Source organism: Tetrao urogallus, assembly GCF_951394365.1.
Source record: "Tetrao urogallus genome assembly, chromosome: 15".
Classification (NCBI taxonomy): domain Eukaryota; kingdom Metazoa; phylum Chordata; class Aves; order Galliformes; family Phasianidae; genus Tetrao; species Tetrao urogallus.
In genome coordinates, this window is record NC_136828.1 from 2,070,821 (window position 1) to 2,096,803 (window position 25,983).

A 25,983-nucleotide genomic window follows, 5' to 3' on the forward strand; every position below is an offset into this window, starting at 1 on the left:
CTTAAAATATCCCAGCTGTACACTTATTTTACCGTCTACTCACGCTGCAGGTGAGCCAAGCCTTCACAGCCATCGGTGCACACTGGCTTTTAGAGCTAATACAATGATCACAAGTACATTTTTCTTCAAATATCAATTGGAGGCAACAGTGGTTCACACCACTGACAACAGCCTTGACCTTGAGCAGCCAGTGCCCTTGGTTAGCTAACAGGCAGCTTGCAGAACGTTTGCCAAACAAGTGGTTAGAGTAGATGTAGGAGACCCAACGCTGCCTCCGCCCCACACAGGTCCCACATCTGTACGTAATGATTTGAATTGTGTATCTCATACTCACACATCAATCAGGTCAGGTTTCAGTACAGATGGTACTGCAGTTTCGATGTTGTACAGTTTAATCTGGGATCCATACAGCGTTACTTTCACCAACCTGCAAATATACGAGGACATGGTAGCGCAGCAGGACTGCAAGATGGATTTACACGTGTGCAAACCAACCTGCTCATCTTATCTGAACACAGCTCTTGACAAGCCTGTGTCAATATTTAGCTAGTATGCAGATTAGATGTAGACTATTTCCTTGCTTGTAATAAGGTGGAACAAGTAGGATGTTCCTGCATGGAGGTGAAACAATAAAGGCAGCTGTGTACAGTCCTGAATTTGAAACTATACGCTAAGTTTTGTGGAGGGAAAGAATCAAATATCTGCTTTCTAGCTTCCACAGATCTCTTATGGAAAGAGACTTTGGTGACTTAGCTAGCAGAGACATAACTGAAGTAATCACAGAATTGTTTAGGTTGGAAAAAGATCTAGAATATCAAGTCCAACCATCACTTGACCTATTGAGTTCCATCACTAAACCATCTCCCTCTCTGCCACCAGACTCCACATCCCATTTCATTACATCACAAGTGCAGATTCTGGAAAACAAGTACCTTTCTAATGACTGATTTAATCCCTGCTACCTGTTATTTCTCTGGTTGAAGGTTAAAAAAAGACAACTGGGAAACTTAGCACCAATGAATGTAACACTTAAGGTACTAACCACTCGATTCTTCATGTCTCAATTTAATCGTACCAAGGGGAGGCGGAAGGAAACCTTGGCTTTCACATTCACTGCCGTGGCAATAATTGTCCCACGGATGATGAAGGGACAGCAAACTCTCCCTTCCTTTCTTACCTCTCCACCACTGTGAGAGCATCATTAAACCTGGCAGCAAACATATCCCCAGTGAAGTACTCTGCTAAACGACCAACAGCCTGCAGCAAGGAGCTCAGGTCCCTCAGGGAGCAGTGCAAACGACGGCAGTCGTTCTCTGCAGTGATGTTCAGCCTGTGACCTGAAATGACGTTTTGGTTTGTTAGAAGTGAACCCAAAGCCACACGTGTACGCGTTCACTTGTGCTAGCAGGCGCCGAGCAAAAGCCTGGCAGCCTGAAAATTCATACTCCGAAAAGCATTTAACCTTGTGACTAATAAACACAGCTCTTTGCAATGGGAAACCTAATTACAAAGCGACAGGAAATGCTCAGTTTATTCTAATTACATTACAAGCATTCTTGTGAAATTAGCTCTGCAGTGGGTCACAGTTCAACACTGAGCTCTGTCCAAGTGACTGAAATACTCTGGGAAAGACAAATTCTGCTGCTCTGACAACCACTGTTCACATTTCTCTTTAAATGCTGAAAGGGATGTTACAAGCAATTCCAGCCTTTTGCACGTTTGTTTTCCTTTATTTGGTATTAACATCCGTATATACAAGAACTTTTTGGTCATCTGCTGACATCAGACAAGCAGAGCCAGCTCCACAGAGGCTATTAGCAGCTATTACTCCCTCTGCTGGCCAAGCTGCAACAGATGTTCTGGCAGCACAGGCATACTTGGAGCAAGAATGCATTTGCTTCTAATTTGAAATGTGGTTACGTACTTTCCTATTTCTCAATCGCAAGAAAAATACAGATAAGCAGACTTCCAAGTCTTATTGCCTCGTGTGACTTTCCTGCTGCTCAGTCACATACACCTGTTCCCCAAATATCCCAAAAATGTCACTAAAAATGTTACCATGTTCTGCAGTAACAACTGTTTTTCTTGCCACTGCCCATCTCATCTCATCTTGCTCATCATTTCAGCAACAAGCTTCAACCTCTTATGTACCACCTGCAAAGTGTCACCCAGATCTGTACTGCCCTCTGAGCTACTTCTCCTGGCAGCTTCCGACACAAACAAACCCCATGCACTACCACTTAACTGAGGATGTCTTAAGTGATCTTAGGACTGGAAGTACTTTGCAATAACAATTTCAGGTCTGAAACAGAACACAGAGGAAGCAATACCAAAGCAGGTTTACAGAGTTTTGCAGCCAGCTACGCAGAAAGTGAGGAGATGTACTGGGCAGTGGTTACGTGGTTACCTGTCCCTGACGTGACCACGAACTGCTGGAGTCCCAGATACACTTCCAGGTTATCCTGCAGAACTGGAAACTAGAAAGGACAAGAAATCAGCGTGACTCGGGGGCTTGGCAGGCAGTTAACTCAAACACCACAGTCTGCTAGAGAACAGTTTTCCTACTTCTTCCCAACGCCTTCAAAAAGATGGTTGGACAGAAGGCATGTTTCCACGTTCTGGGCTGATTCTGCAGCTTATGTCTTGACAGCTGCCATCAAAACAATGAAGATCATCACCCTGATGGTCTGTAGCAGCTCTCCTTTTCCCACAGAGACTGACAACCAGTGTAAAAAGACAGCAGCTTGACAAGTGGCACAGGAGGAACATACAGATGGATATAACCCAGCCCAGAGCAGGGGTCCACAGCCACCGAAAAGGCAGAGCCTGGGGCAGAGCACAGGAAGCCTGCACTGCATCTGCCAGACACAGAAGCATCAGCTTCTCAGAAATGCAGCTACCAAAGTAATATTCCACTGAAGAAGCTGAGCTCAATGCCTCTAACAGAATACAGAAGGGAAACACCATGGCCACTTGTTGCCAAGCTGCACACTGCAGCAAGAACAGCTGAAGCCCCACAGGGAAAACAGCTAAGGGAACAAACAACAGTCGTCATGCATCCTGGCCTGGGAACACAGAGCAGTAACCTAAATCCATCTTTCAGGACTGACAGCAAATATGGCTGCTTCTATCAATACTGCAGCTGAGCAACAGGTTATGCTAACATTTGAAACACAGACCTGGAAGCTTTCTAATCAGCATTCAGCAGCCACTGTACTTCAGTGGTATGTATTAAGGGATTATTTGCCTTGTGCTAAATCACACAGTAACCTTCTCCTTGTAGATACTCCACCTCAAAAAATATTCCAACACTTTGGCATAATTCTGTTTATTTTCCACTGGCACAGTCACCATATTCAAGGAGGCTGGATTTATGGAAGTTCGTTCATCCTTCAGCAGAAGGAACTGCAGCCTTTCATTCCCCAGCATGGGACAGCAGAGCAGCAGCTGCTGCACACTGTGTCAGTTGCTTGCTCCTGATGGAGCAGCCATTCCTCACAGCATTGCTGCAGAAACCATTGTTCAAGAAACTTTGCCTGCTTTCCACATCTCTCACAGGGCTCAAGCACTCATTATCACATTTCTAGCATACAAGCGCCTGTCATGCAACTGCAGGAGGAGAACTATTTGAAAAGGACAACACAACAACAGCCTTCCTCATGTGAACATGCTACTTGAAGGAAGCCACATGCTCTTCACACAACCCATATGCTCCCTGAAACAGCTGTTCTGTTTGTTTGCCTTGCCACTGTGCTGCAGAGGAACTCCATGCATGTGAGGTCTGTCTGCTCACAACTTCAGAGTTCTTAGCACTTCTGGTGCTTTTTTCTGCTCAGACACCTTCCAGCCTCATAGCAGCTCACTGTGCTCTGCTTCTTGAGAACACAGCTCAGAGGTCTCAGCATGCAACATTTCCAGCAAGGAGCTTGCTTTGACATCCACTGCATACACCTGCCTTTCTTCTCATCCAGAGAACAGGCATCAGCACCTCTAACTTTGGGCTCTAGGGGCTCACAGCCTCGAGATCTCTCCTTTAGAAACCATTAAAATGCTTCAAAATGAGACAGCTTTTACAATGCTCATCCCAGCAACAACAGTGACACTGGCTGGAGAGAAGCACTTATGCGTTCAGCTGTAATTCCCAATTGTCTGAGGCACTGTTCCCAGCATTTGTACCTAGCCTTTCATTTAAGCAAAGACCTCACCCTCCTAAAAGCCCTAATGATGCTCATCTGTGCAATTAACAGTGCTACTGCTAATATAAAGGTCAAGAGAGACAGCAGGAAGGTATTTACGCTTGGAAAAGGGGATTTCCATAGACCTTGGCATGCAGCAATTAAAGTCGGGTGCTCATGACAAAGCACCCTCTTCAAAACACACCAAGAAATCTAACAAAGCCAAAAAAAAAAAAAAGAATAAAAAGCATTTTCTTTCAATGTTTGGCCCCTCCTTCACCAAACTTTTGCTTCTAAAAGCAGAAGTCTGGAAATGTGGTCCCTGTGAATCAGCTTGCAACACACTCCAGTGGTTGGTACTCATTTTACATTGCACTTATGGTCTGAATGACTACTTACCAGCGTGGAGAAGGCATGAGTTGGCAAGAGCTCCATGACTTTTGCAACCACTTCCAAACTCTGGCGCAAGTACCGCTGCCACTCGGTCTGCTGCTATGGGAAGAAACAAGAAGGTGAGCACAGCATTTCCAGAAGGAAACAGCCTCTTGTAGGCTGGGAATCGATGCCTGGGACAAGCCTTTCCAGGAACGCAGATACTGAGGAAACAGTGCTCTTCTGTGACCCACCTGTTTGCAAATGATGTTACCCATTCATGCCTGGGGCAGCATGCCTAGGTTTCCTCAGAGCGATAAAGCCACACGTGCTCACTCCTGAAGCACACTTAGTGCACAGGTGTCTGGCATCTTTCGTGGTTGTCTACTGTTCTGGTCTCACATATTGGCCACCTACTTCACTTTACCTTTTGTGTCATCAGAATGGATTGAGATCTTGTTTACTGATACTGACTTTGACAAATATGCTTGAGGGAAAGTGCTAACAATATGTACAGTTCAAAGCTTTTGTCTGGAAGACACTTCTGCATTTGTATTCCAAAGCAATCAGGAACAGACACAAACGCCTCTTGTAATCAGAAGCTACAGATCTATTTCTCCCTACAGGTACCAAGTTCAAAACAAAGGTCACATCCTATCAGGGAGGGTAGAAGTGCTTCATGCTTCTTTAACCCTCAAAACCCAACACTAAGTGAAGCAGCAGCTGTCTGGACTGTACAAAACACAGGCTTTGGGAAAGACATTCCGTGTGCAACGAGTGCAGAATTTTTACATCTGAATTTGCAGCCGCCCCTGCTCAGCTCTGCTCCTTACATCATCATCCAGTGTCTCGTCATCCAGCTCCTCCAACTGTGCCTGGTTATACCTGAACTGGATTCGATTCAACACCTCCGTCAGCAACAGAACCAAGGCGTCTTCGTACCTATGGCCACAGAGAAAACAGCAGGAGAGTGATAAGGCAATTCTGCAGAGACTGCTGTGCTCACAGCCCTTACAGCAAAGGAGAGATGTAGAACTGGTGAAGAGCACAGCCGTACCAGCTTGTACAGCCAACAGCAAACAGATTTTGGGATTAAGAGTAATGCGTCACTTAGGGTCGCAAGCTATCTGCAAGAAAAGTCTTTGACAATACTGCTCTCTCAGAGGAAAACTGATAACTGTTAGCTAAAGCAGCAGCCCAGGAGTCCGAAACAGAAAAGGCAGGAGGTGTGCTTTGCCACAAGCAATGACAGATGTATGTGAACAGGAGGCACAACCACCTCTTCCTGCTCCATCTGCTCCTCAGCCTGCCTGGTGCTCTGCTTTGTGGGCAGGGAATGCGGAACAGATGAAGCTGGGCAGAGCTGCCTCAAAAGGGGATGTCCCTCAGGCTACTTGTTGTGCTGTCCTCTTTCCCTACGCTGACAGCCAATGAATTCAGACCTTTGCCCTATTAAAAAAAAAAAAAAGCCATTACCTTTTGCAATTCTACTATAAGAGCTCCAAGCACGTGTCTCTGAAAAAGATACCCTCACCTCAGGTACAGCACAACAGATATAGAGAGCAGAAGATGCTCCTTCCTACTGATCACATAAAATAATGCCAAGCTGCAAAATAAGCAGTCATCAGCATTTCTGCTGCCACCACTGACACTGGGAGATTTGGAGATTTGCTGTTTGTTTTCTCTCATTTCAACCACCTTCCTCAAAACACAGCTTGTCCTTCGTAAGGACCAGCCACGTCCTCTTCTAAGTGAAACCAGGTTAGAAAAGCAGGCATTAAGACCTGCTAACAGGGAACGATGTAATCCAAGTACTCAGCTGCTGACAGCTCTCTGTGCAAGGTGCTGAATTCCCATTTTTTGGTAATGAGATGACAGAACTCCAGATGGGGCAATTTACCCAGAAGCACCACTGCCACGTATACAAAATGCAAAATTCAGAACCACAGAACAGGAAATGTCATCTGTGCTGCCGTGGTGTAACCACACCCATGCTGTCAAAATGAGCTGTTTACATGTCTGAAGCATTGAGGAAGCTGTGGCTATAGAAGCTATCATTAAGAACAGGTAGTTTTGACAAAGCAGCAGCACAGGTTCTAATCACTTTTATGGCACTCCTTTTTGTTCTACAGTACCTCCAAGACAGACAGAGGGCTATTGTTACAGCTTGATAGCTTGTTTCAATTCTCTCCGTGACAAAATACCTGATGTAAAGATAACACACATCGCTCCTTCACCAGATGAAGGGCAGCAGGATGCCGAGGCAGAGTTCAGCAGCAAATTAGGAACAAATCATCACAAAGTTTAAGTGCAGATACCTGCTGCTCCTTGAGAAATTAAGAGTACACAGTTCCCACGCTGAAAGGAAGAGAGCTGCCTGCTGTAAGCTAGTTCCCATTTGCTCTTTGTGGTCATGACGCCAGGCTGCCTTTCGGTAAGCAACCACACATTTCAAATGCTCAAAGGGAAAAAAGCTTCCTTGTGCAATTAGTGAAATGCATGGCATGACCAAGCCTAGAAAATCTGAGCAAGATCCAGTATACTCACCTTATTTTTCTTGTTTGAATGGCAGAGAGACTTTTGTCAGGAGATGGCATCTACAAGAGAGCTGCCAGCCACTGTTGCAATTCATACATGCAATTAGCTATGGAGGCCAGCAAGAAGGACTTAATTCTCAAACACAGCACTATCAGTATTTCTCAAAAACATATCCTTCAATTTTAACAGGTATTCACAACCCTGATTAAATGTAAAAACTTCCCAATTCACCAGGTAGCCATACGAGCTGTGTGTGAACCCTTACTGTGCAACTTACTCTGTGGTCTCCTCCTCCTGCATGAGCTAAAACGTGTTCTAAAACATGCTAAAAATATGCCCCAACTTCTATTTTACCCTCCAAAGTTGTCTTCCTCTGGCTGCTGGGTTCATATACGATATTTTTAAGTGACCTTTCCTTCTTGCCTTTATTTTTTTCTGTTTGAATTTTGTTCAATGCGTGACAAAACTCTGAAATTCACGATTAAAGCCATTGATTTTCAGAAAAAGAAAGGACTCAAATCACATACAGCTGCAAGCTTGCTTCTCACAGCCCTTCCACGGTGACTATGAGAGCCTACAGTCTGCCTGCTCACCTGTTGAGCACTGCTTCTTTGTCAGCCAGACGGCTCTTAATTTTGCTGGTCAGGTAATCCAAGAAGAGCGTCCAGATGTCTAAGCAAGAAAAGTAACCTTCGTGGGTAGGCTGAAACACATCAAAATTCATAGTAAATGTCACCAACTATGGCAATATCAATTTCACACACTGCAAATATTAGTTAGCACGCGTTTCAATCCACAGAACAACTTCCTGCTGTATTGAAAGGCTTCTAGGAGGTCACTGGGGGGATCTGCCGCCTCAAGATGTCAAAAGGTGAACAAGAGCTTCAACACAAGGTGGGAACCCAGAAACGACAAGGAGGGGCTCAGCATGAACCCATCTCATGGCTTGCTGCACCAGCTTCCAGAGTTTTATGGATCTACACCCCTGCCATTATTTACATATGGAGGCAAACAGGGACAAACTGCACTGTGACAGCTTCTACAGCACAGCAACGTGCATCGAAATCCAGTTCTTTTAAAGAGCAACACTGAAAAACACGGGGAAAGCTTCAGATACAGTAAAAACAGCAGATTCAGAAGAAAAGCGACACAGAACAGGCAAGTTGGATTCAGTTCCCCAGATGCCTTCCATTCCAAGGAGTAGCAGAAAAAAAACCAACCAACAAAAAGCGAACGAAGCCCCAAACAAACCAGAAGTAAAGTTAAGACACTGGACAAACTGTTCTCACAAGGTAACCACGCATGCCTGCTGTCTCCAACTGAATCCAGGAACACATGAAGGCACATCCCCAGTAAAGCTGGAGGAGGGCCAGTGAGACAAGCCAATTGCTTCTCTATACATCAGTCCCACGGGGCAAATCAAGCTAGCCCTGCTGGACAAGACAACTGAGCACAAGGAAAAGACCAAGAAAAAAACAACACTGTAGGGCTGTACCTGATGAAAAGTGTATTTGAATAACAGTGCCAGAAACTCAACCACGGGGAACTGGGAGTAGGATTCAATTCTTCGTAGATGGACGCTCACAAAGAGACGAAGGAAGTCTGTAAACTTCTCAATGTAGCTACAATGGAAAGAAGAGAACAGAATTAAGAAAAAGCAAAAGATGCCCCAAGGAAAAGCAATGCCATTGAAACAGTGATAAATGCACTTTAAATCCTTCCATTAAATAAAGAATGTGATAATTAATAGGCAGTAGAACAATTAAAATGTAAAGCCCTGCAACAATTACCTACAGGACGGGCAACCCTTCATTCCATTAATACCTGAAACAGCAGAAAAGACAGTCTAGTCAAAAGCAACTTTAATATTCAGATAAATGTAATCAAGTTTAATCAGGCCTGCAAATAAACACAATCCCCCACCCTAGAGAAATAAGTGTGTAACAGCAAGACTCATATTACTGATGTACAGAGGATTAGTCACATTGTACCACCAAGGGATTCAGCTGAAAGCAAGAAGTTAAGGCAGAAGTTAGCAATATATGTTACAAATGTACAGGAGGTGGTGGGAGAGTCAGAAAGAGTTGCTCCTTATGCAGGGCAGAAGGTCGACTGCCATCCCAAAACTTCTGACCAGAGCCCAGCCTTTTGTGACTGAGTTGGGCATTAAAGACAAATCTTCCTCCAAAGCACAGGGACTTTTCAATGCTTGGGACCATACTAAAAGGAACATCCAAAAAAAGCCTGCTACCAAAACGACAGGAGTTCAGCAAGAGCATGACCTCAGTGCAAGCACAGAGGGTTCCAGAGCACACTGCTCAAGGGAAATTATAAAGAGCACAGTGGGATAAGCTGTTATTGTGGAACAAGGACACGACATGTCCTGCACAACGTAAGCTTCACCAAGGCTACATATCCTCTTCACATTGATTGTGCTCAGAAGAGTGAAGTGCTCCATCATACATGGACAGACACACTGCAACACCATGCACAAGCAGCAGAGCTCCAAGGCTGCAGGCCTTGAAACCCATCCTTCCCAGCTCCAAGGAGCTCTGAAGTGTAAGAGGACTTCAAGCCTCTTCTCAAAAAGCAGCAGCAAGTTTGGTTTAGCATGATTTCAGAGAGGTGAGCAGTTTTCTTCTGTTGTACTGCCTCGCTCCCCTTTCTGCAAACTGATCTGAGTAAAAACGCTTCTTCTAACCACAAGGCATTCAAGGCTGGAAGCATTACCAGCCAACAGAGCTGCAACACTGCTTGTTAGTATAAATCTATAAAATAATCCAATATTTTGATCATGCGTAAAGTTGACACGAGCCTTTTCTTTGGCACGGCCTGCTTGACAAGAATCAGCACTGAACACACCTGACCACTGAGCAAATTCTTCAAAAATAAAGCCAAAAATAAATATCCAGACCCAAACGCTTCCTTCCTTTTATCTGTTTTTATTTTTTAAGAGGTTCTGATCTGAGAAAGAAAGAAATTCTTACTTTGTGCCAAGCTTTGCAAACCCCAGAGCAACATCCACAGCCCCACTTCTATCCAAACTGGACATTCTGCATCCTCACTTCCCATCTTCCAGCTGAAGCCAACACCAGTAAAGCAGCTTAAGCTAAACCCTTTCCTCGACTCTTTCAGCAGCACAATCCTTCCAAAACTGATTTCATAACAGAACAAAAGGAATCACCACCACGAGAGGCTGCTGAAAGAGACCTGGGGCAGGCATGCCCTGGGGATGTGATCTACTGAGGTATGACAACTTCATCAGTACCAACTTTGTTCAGGATTGTCAGTCAGTCAAGAAGATGCTCTCAGGTGACAAGTGCACAACCCTGGCTCTCTGTGCACACATCCCATAAGCAGAGGTAGCACGTTTCCACTGTACTGGGACATGCCTTACTTCTGGGGAAGGAACAATACTGAGGTCAGAGGGAGTCAGTCTCAAAACGAGCAAGCAGAATCCACTGTTAAACAAAAGCCACAACTCATCTAGATCCAGTATCACAGAGCTGCAAGTGAATCTAAAGGTATGGAAAAGGGAGCTTTGTGGAAGAAACGTGTAAGTCAGCTCCTCAGAGAGCCCACAACTGGTTTCCAAATTCACTTTTACTTCTGAGTAGGTATAAAGCAGAAAAATCACTAAGCTCAAAATCCTTCCTGCTGCATTTCCATCATCACGCATCCACAGCCAGGTACTGAGCACACTGACACAGTGATAACACACGTGCCAACACCAGCACCAGCTCTGCCACCTCCCCACTGCAGGCACTGAAAAGCAGCACCGAGCGGCACACTGTCAGCACTTCGGTTCAGCCACTCAACACAACAGTGAGACAAATCTCACTCCTACAAGCAGCAATATCTGATATGAAAGACTCAGGCTGTTGTAGGCAAGCAGCATGTCAGTGACTCTGGAAAGCAAAAGGAACACACAGCTGCTTCCTCTGCTGCCTCCAGGCACTCGCTGCTGAGAGCAGAGCTTCCTGAGCTGCCTTTCAGGGATGTTTAAAAGCAAAAAAGAAAAACACCAAACCAACAAAAAAAAAAACCCAAACAGAGTAAAGAAGCTGTCACACCTCAATAAAGAGCATGAGACTTTCCTTTTGAGTCAGGACTGCAGAACAACTACCCACTCTTTGTGTGCTTGGGTTTATGACAGAGAAGGCAGATACCGACCAGCGAAGGGAATGCTGCAATGCCTTTACCTCGCTGTGCCTCTTCTGCTGTTCTGTTACAACTGAATGAAGGGCAGGGTCAGCTCTTCTGCCACCTCAGACCTGCAGTCAAACAGCAACGAACGGGGAAAGGGGAGGAAGAGGACAGGAAAGAACACAAACCTGCGCCACCACGGCCACTTGGCAAACTGAGCCCCTGAGCAGAACCTTACCTGCGAGCACCTACCTTTCTGCCTGCCAGCACCAGCACAGAACTCTGAAAAAAAGGCGATTAGACACACCATGCATGACCGCAAATCAATAAAGACTGTCCTTTAGAAAGCAAGAGGCCCCAGCACAGCTGCTCAGCTGCTCAGTTTCTCTTACCTTTCATCCAGTTCCTCCAGCCGGCTCTTCACCGTGTGGGCGTTGTTCTCCTTAGTGATCTTCTGCAGGAGGTAGAAAGTCTGCTGGAACATCCGTAACAAATACTCCTCAAACTCCATAGGCACACAGTTCTTGGACATCAGTTCATTGATGCAGGACATGGCCAAGACGCCCAGCCGGCCCCGTTCTGCTCCCAGCCCCACGTTCTGGCTGCTGCCATTGACCGAGGACATCTTCCTGACCCGTGTGTCACAGCCGAAGCGGGCAAAGTGGAAGATGGTGGTGAGGAGTGAGGGGGTGATGCTGGCGGACAGAGGGATCCAGCTGAAGAGGTGGGCCAGGCACTCCAGAGCCAGGGAGCAGATGTATTCGCTGTCTGTGTCGAGGATGGGGATTGGCTGGTTCAGTAATTTGGCTGCGCTGGGACTCTGCAACAGGCTGCTCAGCAGGTCACCTGGGGGAAAAGCACACTGCAGGTCAAGGCAGTTACTTTCCAGGGTCGCAACTGCAAGCCCCAGCCTTAACACAGCAGCCACCAGAGCCTCTGGCATTGGTTAGCATGCAGATTTGTCCGAGATGGGAGAGTTTTTTTAATATTCTGGGACATTTTGAAGTTTCGTACATATCCTACACATCAGATCAGAGGGCTTGCTGGGGGTCTATTTCCAACAAACAAGTTCAAGGGGCAGCTCTGTACTGCTCCATCAGCCTTACTGAGAAGGGCACACGCAGCATTTTGCAAAATGAAACCACAGCAGCATGATGTGTACACCAGGGATCTGTTACAAAATTGATTCCCTTCAAGAACTTGAGCATCCTTGGTGTGAGCTTGCATAAATTCTGCAGCATGTCCATATTATATCAAAAGCTGGCAGAGTTGCTTCTGCTTGCACGTGACAGCTTGTGGGTTCTGTAAGAGCAGAGGTGCTGAGAACCAAACCTTGCCCAGCACTCCTTCTGAGCGACCAACAGCCCATGGCAAATGCACGTGGCACTGCTCAGCCTCTGCCCACTGCCGTGCAAAGGCTTCCTGAGCCCAGAGCAGTCTGAAGAACTCCACGCAGTCTGAGGATTTTTCTTCCATGGATTTATGAGGTCTGTAGCTGAGGCCATATATGCTTCATATGTGCAACATCTCTATGCAACAGTTCCACAGCTGAACTATACAAAGGGCAAAGACATTTCTGCTGCAAACTGCAACTGCAAACGGTATTTCCTACTTCCTCTATCCAAAGAAGGGAAAAAATTTCCATTCACCTCCTCCTTTTCACTCCAGTAGCAGTCTTCTGCTGCAGCTCCTCATTCTGGATTTGGGATTGTACCTTTCTTCCCAATTATGTGGAAGCCACCTTTATCACTGTTCCACAAAGCTTTTGCCTCTATTCTACCCTCCTTGATACAGAATACCAGAACTGCAGCTGCTAGGGAAGATGTGAGTGCAGCCCAAATCCATCCAGCACCCCAGCAGCTTTCTGTGTGACGCTGCTGATCTGAAACTTCCTCGAGTGCAAACCATCTCTTCACCTTTACAAATCCACAAGCACTTGCTACATTATGGAATTTAAAGTTATCCCCCCAGAAAATTGAATAACTTCTTCTGAAAGTGAAATGACCCAACACAAGAGCAGCACGAACGCTGCTGGTATGATTTACTGAGCTATTTTCCAAGTACTCAAAAGCACGCATGATGAACACACTCCCAAGTCTCCATCCTTCATCAAGATGGATGCTCTGCATCACAAAGTTGATAACTCCCTGCCATGCCTCACACCTCTTTCTCTCCCACTCCAGAACTGTAAGACATCACACCACCTCAGCTGCATTAGATAACCCCACAGCTCACAGCTGGTCTTAATATCAGAACAGCCCCAGCACAGTGTTCACAGCCACAGTTATGCTGCAATGCGTTGCATTCTGCTCACAGAAGCAATTGTGCATCCAGCTTTCCAGCAAACTGCAGGACCTGAAGATTCTCAGCTGCCAGTGCACAGCCACAGCGTGTGAATCAGGGCTCTGTGACTCACAGCAGCTGGTGCCAATGCTTTGCGTCCAGTTCAACTGCTGAAGTGCAGAGGACAAAGGATGTTAAGGTACGCTTTGTATCTCTGCAAACAGGTGATGTACCTACAGGAAGAACAGCATTCATGCACAAGGGGAGAGCTATCTGGGAGAGGGAGCTGGGATCATACTAATTCTGCAGAAGCAGCAAGAAATGTTTGTGCATTTGTTTGCCATACATGACCAAATACATTTAAGGAAGGAATTAATCAAATACAGAGATACAAATCATTCACAGGCAGCACTGGGAGGCTGAGAGATCACTGCTGAGTGAATTCTGTACTCATCTGCCTATACAATCCCTTACCTCAAACGTTACCCACCATTGCACACACTGGAGTTCCTTGGCTTAAGTGCTATGAGAAATGAGTTTAGTGTAGGTTTTAAGTGCTACTTTAAAACTACACAGGACTTGTGGCAAACACTGCACTCTGCTTCCCTGTGCAAAAAAGGACAAATGGATATTCCAATTCCTAAAGGGATTTCAGCTGTGATAGAAGCCCATTTTGCTTTTTGGAACACCAATACCTTCACCAGCATACAAAAAGGACAAGAAGGTGGCCTTATCTGAGCTAGGAAAACGCAACAAAAAATGACTGCCACCAGCAAGCAGGAACACTTTGCTGTATGAACGAGATCCAAATGTAACCAACATGCACGTAAAAAGGTTTGGTCAGCTTACAGACTGCACAAGCCTTAATATAAAAAAGTATAGCACTCATTCAGCACAGACTTCCATGCAAAAGTGTCATACACCCACAGTAGAATTTCCCCCCTAAAATCAAGATAATAGTGCTTTCCATTTAAGCTTTTGTGGTTTGTGGATAAATATCAAAGTCTTCAAGGTCTAAGGAAAACAAGCACTTGAAATTCTTTAAATCCAACTCTGATTTAAACATAAAAATTGTATCAAAGCATGAACAAACCAAACACCAACATTCACCAGCACAGTCTGGTGCTGACCAGTGCAACCCAGCGCAGGCAACCATCCACAGCCTTCAGTTAACTGCTTGAGGTCCTACAGACAAATCTGAACACACAAGGGATCTGATCCAACTCTTAACACGCAGAACACAACTTGGTGTTAATGCAGAGAAAGAAGCAATGGACCCCAAGCGTTTCATCACCTCACTGTGCACAACCACCATGATTGGTTTGCAGAGCCTAAACCCTTCTTTTTCCTTGTTAAAAGCAGGCAGATCTGAGATTCGAGTGTTTAAACAAAATACTGATTTCACTGCATGATCTGCTTTGTAACCTGAAGTGGAGCAAAGACACCACATGCTGCTGGTTACTTCCTAGGTGAGATGAATGTAACAGGCCAACACCACATTGAGGACCACAGAAAATGGTTCTCATCTCATCCTTACACCTGGGGGAACTCTTTGCACCCACAGCTTTCCTCATAGCAGGATAAATGAAGGACAAAGAAACATACTCTCCTTTTCAAAGATAATTAATATGTATGTAAATGAGTACACACAGACAGCTCTGCAAAAGACTAGCAGGAGTAGGGAGGAAATAGAATGTGTCAATAAAGACACACAAAGTCCTGTCACTCTGCTTTTGAATTAGGCTTCAGTTTTGCTTCACTCTGCCTTTTGATGTGCTTAGAGCTGAAATTCACATATAACAGTGCCAACTCAGTGATGTTACAGCATTTTGAGCTGACACTTCAGAAAGCTTTTAGCCATTTAAGGACAACAGTGCTGCCAAATGAGGTGGCATTCTCAAGTGGGGCATCCCTTGCAATGGCAATGGCTTCTTCAGCTGATGTTAGCTGTTCTTGCCTGGAATATGTTGGCCTAAGAACAGCTTTAGGAAACAGACAGCAAAGGAAGGAACCTATACCTGGTATTTCAAGTTAAAGCTCATGGAAGCTTGAAGATAAAGACTCAGCTTTAGCTGTCCTTACCACTTTCTCCTGAAGTTGGGGATGGTGGCGGAGTGGCAGCAGTAACACTGTGTTTGTCCCAGATGCTCTCCAAAATACCTAGCCAAAGAGATATTTCTTAGAACAGATTGATAAAGAAACACTGATTCAACTAACATACCAGAGACAGATAGCTCCTCTCAAACACATCTCAAGGGCTTTAACGAGGAGCACTGTGTGTACAAGCATTCAGTATGTGTTTCAGGGTCACTCAGATAAGACAATCACAATCCCTCTTCATAAAGAGAAGGACACACATAGCTGTATGAACTGCTCTGCTACACCAGCTTGCTTTGTACTGCTCTGAACGGGGCACCCAAAGGTCAAGTGCTTGAGCAGCACCACCAGTCACTACATCACCCACACCCTGCTTCACTGCTCTGAGAACTTGCAAACTTGCCAGCACCACAGGGCTGAGAAAGGAAGATGGTTGTTTCAGAGCTGCAAGCACACCAGCTCATACCTGTGAGGAGTCCAAGCACGGTTTGCACCTGGTCCAGCAGCAGCTTACGTAGCTCTTCCTTGCGGGCTACACTCAGATCCTCCCGTGGACACGCCAGCTCTTCTGAGGTTGTTTTCAACATGATCAGCCCCAGAGGAGTGGTCACAGGAGACTGAATCAACTGAAAGGAAAAGGCATGAATGCATTCTGAAAAAGTTTCAGATCACAAAGAGGAGATGAGCAATTCTGCCTGCAGTTCACAGCTGTTCCAGGACTGAGGAGTAACAGCTCTGAGCTTGCAATGCTGCAAGGATTCCATTTCCTGAGACATGAACCTATGATGTTGCAACAGTTCAAGCACCATGGCAGTCTCTGGGGTTTCACGAGAGCTTTCATCATGACGTTGCACGCATTCTCTGTTCCAGCAAGTTTACCAATAACAGTTTGTTCCTCCCAGCCCTCTGCTGACATCACCACTTCTCAGAACCGCAGTACCCACGGTTTCACCAGGTAATGGGGCTGCTGCTCAGAGCCTGCACCATCAGCCAGGCAGCTCCCCACAGAAAAACAAAAGCATTCCTTTCAACAGCATGCAGACAGCTGCACTGGGTGGCAACAGAACACAGGCATGGAGTGCACCTCTGCCTGTGCCTGCACTGTACTTCATGCTGGAAATCACATTTACCCTAGAAGGATGACTTCCACCGTGTACAGAATGCACAGGAATAGGAGCAGAGAAAGCAAGGATTTTTGCCTTCGTTGGCCATTGGGATATTAAAGACACATTCAGGTGGGGAAAAGCTGAAAGACACCCCGATCTCTCAACCTGAAACATTCAAAATGATTTATGCACTGCCCTCACCAGGAGGAAAATAAATCTAAAGTCAATCACCATTATCGCAAGTCATCCTTGAAGTCATAAATTAAACAGTGCAGGCTGACTTCAGCTCACTGGCCCATGAGACCAGAGACAAACTGGCCTAATACCGATCAGGCTGCATATTTTGGTGAAATATGTTGGGGGAAAAAAACACTTTTAAGCTCTTTGTCTGGATGTATGTGACTTTGGCCTCCAGAAAGGAAGCACGATGGTACAGGAGCTGACAGCAGGCTGGATATTAGGAACAATTTCTTCTTGGAAGGAGTGGTGGGGCAGTGACACTGCTGCCCAGGGAACAGTGTGGTTACTGTCCCTGAAGGTGTTCCAGAACTGTGGGAATGTGGCACTGAGCCTTTAGAGTACTGTGATATCAATTTGCTGCTCAAGAATCAAATAATTGCTTTAGATCATCTCAGAAGACAAATGTGAGACCAGCCAACTCTGCAACTCTAGCACAGGAGCTGTGTTTTGCTTTCACTTTTCTGGGGTCTTGAAGTTGAGGTATTTGTGTTTCTCTTCCAATTTATCTGAACTTTTTTTGAAGGTTTCTGCTACAGGAACTTATTAATGGGAGCACTTCCCTCAGAAGATCAGTCCACAGGAGAGGCTTAAGGAAAAATTGACACCTAAAGTGGGCTCTGTATGCACTAAAGATGGCTAAGTAGATTACAAAGTGTTTCAATTGCAAATTCAGATGTAATCAAAGCCAAAACTTAAATATAGACAGTTGTCTTATAAAATACTTACTGTCAGAGTGACAATTCAGGAAAAAAAATGCAGCATGCTGCACTATGTGGTTACAAAGAGCTATTTCAGAAGAGATTACTCCAGTTAGCAACAAAACAAGCCTGGAATGCCAGGTGGGCTCTTTTTCTTCTGCAGTTAATACCAGATCCATTTGTTTTAGCAAAAACTCTTGACACTTAGGGATGTTGATTTATTTCAGCAGTTGCCTTGGGGCTTGTCTGTGGGCATGGCTGCATTCAGACAATGTAATTATGTCTGCAAGAAAAGGTTGAGCAGCACTTCAGCTTACAGCAGGACTCTAAGTCAATTATGAACATCTTGGGGAGAACTGGAAACAAAGTACTCAACTAAAAGACAACGTTTGCAACAGCAAGATGCCAGTCAAGCCCAGACTTCACCTGAAGATGTTGTATTTCAAACAAGTAACATTCAAACTAATGGCAGCAACTCAGCCAGGAGCCTCAAATACACCCAGTTTTCTGGATGAGACCTCAAACATCCCAACAGCATTCAGCTGGTGACCTTACATGATGTGGTGCCAAAGCTCTTCAGGGTAACACGAGCTACCAGAATTAGGTGGCAAGAAAAGTACCTTTGGAAAGCTTCTTACCTGCAAGATGTTAGTGAAAAAGTCATGGTAGAACATCGGCCAGTCCTGTCGGCCAATATCCACAATGACTTTGCAGAGTTTGTTCCTGATGAAGTAAGGCAGAGTTTTGTGCTGAGCTAGCAGGAGCTTGGGCAGGCAGCTGCGGATCTCCATTTTGTCTTGAGATGGGACCCCAAGCCACATCTTATTGATTAGGTTCTGGAAAAGAAACAGAGCTCTCTAATGAGTCCATCTTAAACAAGCTGACGTGACATGCTTCACTGAAGATAAATACTTCGCTGTCTGAATAGGATAACCTTAATGATGCCAGGTACAGAGCCTGAAGGAAAAGCATCTTAATATATATATTATCAGCAGCTTTTCAGACATAACTTATTGCTTTCTTTAAAAAAAAACTGGGAAAAGCTGATCCGCTAAAGCCTGAGGTGCAGCTACAAAGCTTACTGTGAAAGTCAGCATGAGCTGTACTCATGGAGAGACCTCAGGCACACAGTGCAGGGACAGAGCACTGCTCAGCGCTGCTGCATCTCATGCCTTAGGCTTCTCTGCCACAATGCTGGGGCGGGGGGAAAGGCCATAGCTTTCAGATCTGTCCATGCACAGCCAGTTAAAAAAATAAGAGTCTACGAGTGATGCAGCTCAAGCTTCGTGGCTGCCATGGGCAGACCTGCAGGTAAGAAAACAAGGAGACATCAGCAGATTAAAAGAGAAGACACTGCCCTTGTTAGAGCTCTGACCCAGGCTCTCTAGGTGAAGTTACCATTTCAGATGCCACAATTACTCAGCAGCCCTAACCCTGCTATCTGTATCAGCACAAGGATGAGTGTGTGAGAACTAAGGCAGGCAGAACAAGAGCAGCTTCAGAGGCCACAGACCCTGCTCCACTACCTCTGAAAAGCTCTGCTACATAGTGGGGTCCTTGGGCAATGGCAGACAGCAGTGCTCAGGCTGCTGAGCAAAGCTCACCGAGCCCACCTCTTACAAGCCATGCAGTGTGCAGGAACAAGTTCTAATAAAAAATGAAGTTCCACACCCAATACAACAGTATCAGACACACAGAACCCTTGCAAAATCAGATTTTCACTAAAGACAACTGCTACTATCAGATGGCACATGGCCCATCACCACCACACTAACCAGCCTTGGGTCAAGCAGAGCTGGCTGCTTTTCTCTAGCTTTTAACCCTGGCCATCCCCACTTCCCCTTCTAAAAGGAAAAAATAGCCCTGCATGAGGCAGAATAACAGCACAGAAGGGAAGTAAGCTTGGCTCTCGAGAGCTCCGAGGCTCCAGAGGTCTCCTGGAGCTCAGCTGGAAGGTTGCTCCTCGAGCAGTGACTCTGCAGTGACAGGGCATCACTTAAACAGAAAGCTTTTAGTCCACTTAAAAAAAAAAGCAGACAAAATCCATATGAAGAGTCACAAATTGCTTTCCTGCCATGCTACAATCCCATTTAGGGACTCTGGAGCATTAATTGCTCTGCCTCTAGGGATAATTTACACAGGAGACCTCTTACAGGGACACTATCTGGAGCTGTTTGCAGGCTTACAGCTGCAAAATGCAACAGCAGGGAATGCTGTGCAGTGCTTCTGTGTGACATGGAAAGCTATGCTTATGTTCAGAGCAGATCAGAGATACAGTACCAAGGTTCCAGTTTAGTGTGCAGAGGTGGATATACACATACACACATATAGTTGGCTCATAGACACGACACACAGAGTGTCTCAAAAAGGTTAAAAGGCTTTTTTTTTTCTCTCCTTTCCCCTAGAGAAGATCCAGAAGCATTGCTTAGGAACCAACAATGGCCCAGTTTCCAACTGCAAGACCAGAACAACTTCTGAAGCACCCATAAAACTGGCAGATGCTTCAGCATTGATATCCCTCCCCGTGTTCACAGTTCACCCCATTCATGTGAAAGTGGCAGCTTTCTTCTCCCGAGAAATGCTCTTGGGAAGGCATTCTCTTTTCCCAGAGCCAAAGGAGACAACAGTTCATGTGGAAGGGGGCCAGGAGGGGGGCCTTTACACCAAGTCAGCTATTAGCTTTTTGGATATTCTAGAAAACACAGCATTCAGAGGAAGTTTTAGGGATGAGCCTTGTGTCCCTACACATGGTTGGACCAACACTCAACACAGAGCTGAGGAACAAGGTACAGCTGCAGACCTGCAGAGGAATGGCCAAAGGCACAGCGCTACAGTAGTTAAGATCAGGAATGCCAGCTTCTGCACTGAGAGATCTTAATCTCTCAGCTGAGCTGTGGATTGCTTCCCTCACTTTACACTTGCACAGTGATTTCTTTGTTCTGCTTAGTTCTGGGCACAATTCTTTTTTTCAGTACTACTTTCTCCCTCTGCCCAGGGAGTCGGAGGCTCAGTAACCAAACACGTTTTCCTCTTCATGAAAATCAGTTTAATTACTGTTCCTGTGTAACATCCGCTCCATACAACTTCTGCCACTCCTTTCTGAGAGGGCTCTCCTGATGGTTAAGGGCCACACGGATTCCATTTGTAGACAGATCTACTTCATCCTCCTCCCTTCACAGCCCTGGATAAATGGAGTCTTATACCTTAAGAAGTCAACAACAACACGGACACATAAATTGCCAAAGCAACTTCTAAGAACAGAGTTGTTTGCTCTGCCTGTAGAGCACACCACTGCAGAGGGTATTAACACTCCCTGAGTTTGGAGCAAGGCTCAGACTGCAATCCAGCCCAGAACACAGTGCAGAGATCCAATGAAAAGAGAAACAGACCCAGCTGACCACAACCAAACCCCAGAGTATCATCAGGGAAAGATAACGCACTGCTCACTGAGAAACGAGCTGATAAGACCAAGTTTGCACAGAACACTTTGTTTCTTCCAGTAGCTACACAAACCAATACTCAGCCTTTCAACCATAACTTTTTTTCTCTTTCATAAATAAGCAGAAAGTGGGACGTGCTCTTCTAAGAGTGACCTTCCTTCTAGAACTCACACAAGCTTGCAGGATGTAATTCCAAAAAGAGCACGTCAGAAAAAGAGATTTCAAAGATAAAAGCAATTTGGTTTCACCCCTTAGCATTACAGTTTGCAGCTGCTAGGAGGCAGCCATACACATTTCTACTATAGACAGAGTATAAAAAGAAGTAATTCTTAAAAGCATGGTGCAGAAAACTTGAGCAGCCTCTCAAACTGCAGGTAATTTGTACTTAGAGATGCCAGGAAGTTAATTCTTCAATTTATGTACAAAGATTCTCCTACTGTAAGCCTGCCATCAAATAACTTCTTTAGGAGAGAGCAATAAAAGAAGCTGTATCACTGTCCTCATTAAGGCTGCCTTTTCAGAGAAACATTTCAAACAGAATCGATTGTCATACAGAACTGCATCAGACAAGGAGAATGCACCGTGCAGACAACAGCACACATCTTACCTCAAACACAGTCAGACTGTACATCATCACGTAGTCATTCCTTGTGCTTGACAGGAAATAGAGGCAGAACCTCCAGGCTCCTATCTGCTGGGCGAAATTATTTAAAAGCTCCTCTGAAAAAACAAAGAATTAGAAAATGCATTAAAATACTCAAGCTGCAAACAGAGTCATAACAATGTACATACAGCACACACCGAGCTCAGAAAAAAAAGCCACATCCAGGGTCTCTCAAACAACCAGGGCAGGGGGTATCACACTCAAAAACCTTGAAAATAATCCAACAGCAGGCTTCAATGAAAGAAAATAAGTGTGTCAAGTGACAGAAGTCCTACACTGGGCTAAGTGCTGGATGTTGAGACAAGTTGGAAAGAGAAAAAAATATATTAAAAAAATTGCTCTTGTTTAAATGCAATTGCTTCAGGAGACATTGGCTTGGTAAGTCAGCACCAAAAGCCTCAGCACCTCCAATGATGGTGGGCACCTCAGGTCAAGCAGCTGCACATCAAATTGGGCAGGAAGGAGAAGCTGCAAGGGCTGTGCTACAGGCTGGCCACATTTCAGCCTTCACAGCGGGTTTCCTTCCTGCAGCTAGACTAGGAGAACAGGGAGATACTGAAAGGAACACAGCAATGGTATTTGTGATACCTCCACTTGGACTAAATGAAAAGCTACGATGGAGATCCACTCTGGCACTGCAGGTGATCTCAACAGAAGAATAGTTGGCCAGTTGCTCAATAGTTCATCCAGATTTTTGGAATAAATCTTTCACACTGATCATACCTTGGCACTGAAGTTTCAGAAGTGGCTGAAGTTTGAGAAGAAAAGCAGAATGACCTATTGATGCCCATTAGGCACAGCAGAAAGGAGCTGTTCTGGAGGACCAGGGTGATCTCTGCTGGTTTTCAGGACACATTTAATAACACCGCTCAAAATGAAATCTCACTGTTTATTCCCCCTTCATTTCACATTAATTAGGACATTCTTCTGCTTTCCCTCCCTGGGGCAGGACAACTCCTCAAGTCCACGCTCCATCTCTAGGCAGAAGGTGGGCATTTTCCAAGCCAAGCAGCCTAACACCATGCAGGCAGAAAAAAAAACCCAACATCCCTCCTCCACCCAAGTTCCCACTCAGTAAAAAGAATCTGCAGCTCCATGCTCACAGGAGCAGTCACTGATGTCAGTTACCTGTGGTGGGATCTCCCAAACCCAAGATACATGAGCCCTTACTTCAATTCACACAAGCAGGAGAGACAGTGATGCCAGTTCTGCATCGGACAGGGTGCTCTTCCCTGCTGTATTTGTTTAATAAAAGCACAAAGTGACCTCTGCTGAGGTCTGCAGGCAGCACAACGCAGTGGGACTGGCCCTTGGAAGGAGCAGGCACTCACCTATCTCCCGCTTCCTCTCATTCGTTGTGCAATTGTGGAAGAACTCAGTCATCAAACTCTCCAAAGCCCGGAGCGAGGCCTCTTCAGATGCCTGCAAACATCATCAAGAGGAAGGAGTTAATGCAGATTTCCACTCTGAATTGCGCTCAGTGTAGATGATTTCTTAAAAGACAGCACTTGGAGGTCGACATCCTTTGTGCCACGAAAGCAGAAGAATGAAATCCAGACAAAAAGAGCAAAGCAGTGTAGGATTCAAACTGCTCACTGCACCCAGCAGCAACAAGGTTTGTCAAAGGGAAAGTCGGGACCATCGCTAAAGGATCACTTGCTCAGCTGCATTAAGCAGTGACACCAGTGGGAAAAGGTTCCTCCTTGCCCCTGGGGGTAGTCAGTAGCCACAAGTCAGCTCAGCCGTGTCACATGATTCTCCCCAAAACAGCAAATTCCAGCCAAGATGCTTCCAGCTGATGCCTAGAAGGGCGCACATCTGCAGCACCAAAAGAACTGTGGCGGCAGCAGCTCCAGAGATGAAAGCATTTCCAGCCCTTTGAGAAGGGACACGCAAGCATTCAGAGGTTTGATCAAAGATTTGGGCCCCCTGTAGCTTTTACTATTGGAAATAGTTACAGCTCAGTATGGGTGAGTCAAGGTTACAGCAATTTCATGCCTCTCTGGAGCCGAGATTTTAGTCCAGTAATATCCCTGCGCTGAGGACGGCCTCTACCTGCACTGCAGCTCCCTTTCAACTGAACCCAGTAATGGATGGCCTTAGGAAGCAGCAGGTCCATGGCTGTGCTATTCCCCTCCCTCTCACGTTTTCAACTCATGCTGTCAACAACAAATGCTGCAAGATTCAGGGCCCAACTTCCCTCTGTCTAGAGACAACGCAAACCAGGGAAGAAAACTTGAAAATTCTGCCTCTAAAAATAAAACCCAACCCATCCAGTGCCTGGCAGCCCTTTGCAGAGAGCAGAGCAGGACAGCCCATAGGAGCACCACTGCTGCCCACTCCCAGCTCTCCCACCATCTTCCATTGTTCAGCAAAGGAAGACAGGATTTCAGCCTCTTGTTTTCCTTCTATCCCCTTCCCATCACCCCCCATAAAACGCGTGCTCTAGAAAGCAAGGACTACATTAGCAAAAAATAGAACATTCTGCTAGCGAGCAACCGGCTTAAAATAGCCTACAATCGAATCAAAGCCACTCTGTCAACTTAAGGGAAAGCAAAGCACTCAGTCACTGCCTCCATCCATGTGCACGTGGCCTCTGTGGGCAGCTGCCCCCTGAGCTGCCCCCCCATCCCACAGCCCCCAGTGCCCAAACAGAAGCAGTGCTGTAGTGAGAGCTCCTTTTGAAGAGCCCTGTTGGAGCTGCTTTTGAGAAATCAGGATACAGCTGAGCAGCCACTTCTGTGAATTTCTCTCCTGGATGCTTCATGCTGTTGCAAACTCCTTCCTAACCTACTTAACTCTCAGTAAGATTCAGAGAGAATTTCAGCATTTCCATAACGCAGAGTCCCACTGGCAGCTTTGGTTGCCCAACACCCATAAGGCAGTTTTCATGCCTGGCTCCCATTGACTCGTTGGAGTAAGGCTTCCCCACTGGAAGCATTGCTCTCTCCATCCCCATGCTCCACATTGCTTTAGTTCAATGGAAAGCACTTGCTCCTTGCACAGAGATAGCAGGATGTGAAGGGTTTGGGATGAGTAAGTCAAACTTCCTTTAGGAAGGATACTCAAGATTAATCTTGCTGGATTTTTTAAGGTAAGATTCAAGATTAGGAGGCCCAGGAGAGACTTCATAGCTCTCTACAACTCTCTGAAAGGAGGTTGTGGTGAGGTGGGGGTTGACCTTTTCTCCCTTGTGATAGGATTACAGGGAACGGCCTCAAGTTGCACCAGGGGAGCTTCAGGTTGGATGCAAGGAAAGATTTCTTCTCTGAAAGTGGTCAGACACTGGAATGGCTGCCCAGGGAGCTGCTAGTCACTGTCCCTGGAAGTGTTCAAGAAACATTCAGATGGTGTACTAAGGGAAATATTTAGTGGGGAAACATTGGTGATAGGTGGGCAGTTGGACTGGATGATCTTGGAGGTCTTTTTCAACCCTGGTGATGATTCTATGAAGATTCATTTCCTGCTTCTGGAAGTTGCAGTTTTCATTACTGACCATCTGCTGCGTCCTCCACTGACTCCCTGCTTCCTCAGTTCAGAGATGTGGAAGATGACTGTAGGAACACAGCCTCTGACACTAAGCAGCACTGCTGCAATATCCCAAGTGCCAGGGGCAGGAGGGAAGAGGAGCACAAGGCTGGCACTGCAAAAGCTGTGACCAAAGCACAGCATTGGCACCTCGTCATGTTGAAGCTCATCTCGTTGGCCTCAGCCCATTGATGCACATCCCTCTGCAGGGCCTTCCCACTCTCAGGCAGATTAACTCTTCATCCCAGCTCAGTGCCACCTGCATTGTGACTGCTTTATGCTCCCACTTGACCTCTCCCTGTTGTTCCTGAGGTGTGGCCAACAGCAGATGAATCATAGAACGGCCTGGGTTGAAAAAGATCTCAAAGCTCACCCAGTTCCAACCCCCTGCTGTGTGCAGGTCGCCAACCAGCAGCCCAGGCTGCCCAGAGCCACATCCAGCCTGGCCTTGAATGCCTGCAGGGATGGGGCATCCACAGCCTCCTTGGGCAACCTGTGCCAGTGCCTCACAGGTGGAGCAGCAGTGATCAGACTGGACCTGCAGTGGGCTCCGCACAGACCAAAGCTAGCCAGGTTCCCACATGTGTTATCGGCTGCACACCAAATGCTCCCCACTCTGGAGATGGCCATGACAGAAAGGCAGAGAGCAGCCTTCTGCATTTGGTAGTGCCTCTGGGTATCCCCAGGTTAACCTTG

The 25,983-nt window shown here is 46.0% G+C and overlaps 1 protein-coding gene across 1 annotated transcript in view; it reads right to left on the reverse strand.

Annotated features, from left to right (window-relative positions):
* The window catches only part of XPO6 (exportin 6), a gene marked incomplete at its 3' end in the record, with an annotated part of 34,758 nt that extends 11,583 nt beyond the window's left edge, over positions 1 to 23,175 (reverse strand). Inside the window, exons 1-13 of the mRNA XM_079543053.1 lie at positions 23,091 to 23,175; positions 21,703 to 21,815; positions 18,294 to 18,491; positions 16,078 to 16,237; positions 15,597 to 15,674; positions 11,624 to 12,077; positions 8,581 to 8,707; positions 7,679 to 7,788; positions 5,381 to 5,489; positions 4,575 to 4,667; positions 2,408 to 2,477; positions 1,178 to 1,337; positions 335 to 427 (exon numbers count right to left, since the gene is read on the reverse strand). Coding sequence (XP_079399179.1) covers positions 335 to 427; positions 1,178 to 1,337; positions 2,408 to 2,477; positions 4,575 to 4,667; positions 5,381 to 5,489; positions 7,679 to 7,788; positions 8,581 to 8,707; positions 11,624 to 12,077; positions 15,597 to 15,674; positions 16,078 to 16,237; positions 18,294 to 18,491; positions 21,703 to 21,815; positions 23,091 to 23,142 — 1,817 coding nt within the window. The 5' untranslated portion in view covers positions 23,143 to 23,175. The remainder of the gene's footprint in view (positions 1 to 334; positions 428 to 1,177; positions 1,338 to 2,407; positions 2,478 to 4,574; positions 4,668 to 5,380; positions 5,490 to 7,678; positions 7,789 to 8,580; positions 8,708 to 11,623; positions 12,078 to 15,596; positions 15,675 to 16,077; positions 16,238 to 18,293; positions 18,492 to 21,702; positions 21,816 to 23,090) is intronic.
* Positions 23,176 to 25,983: the final 2,808 nt, after the last annotated feature.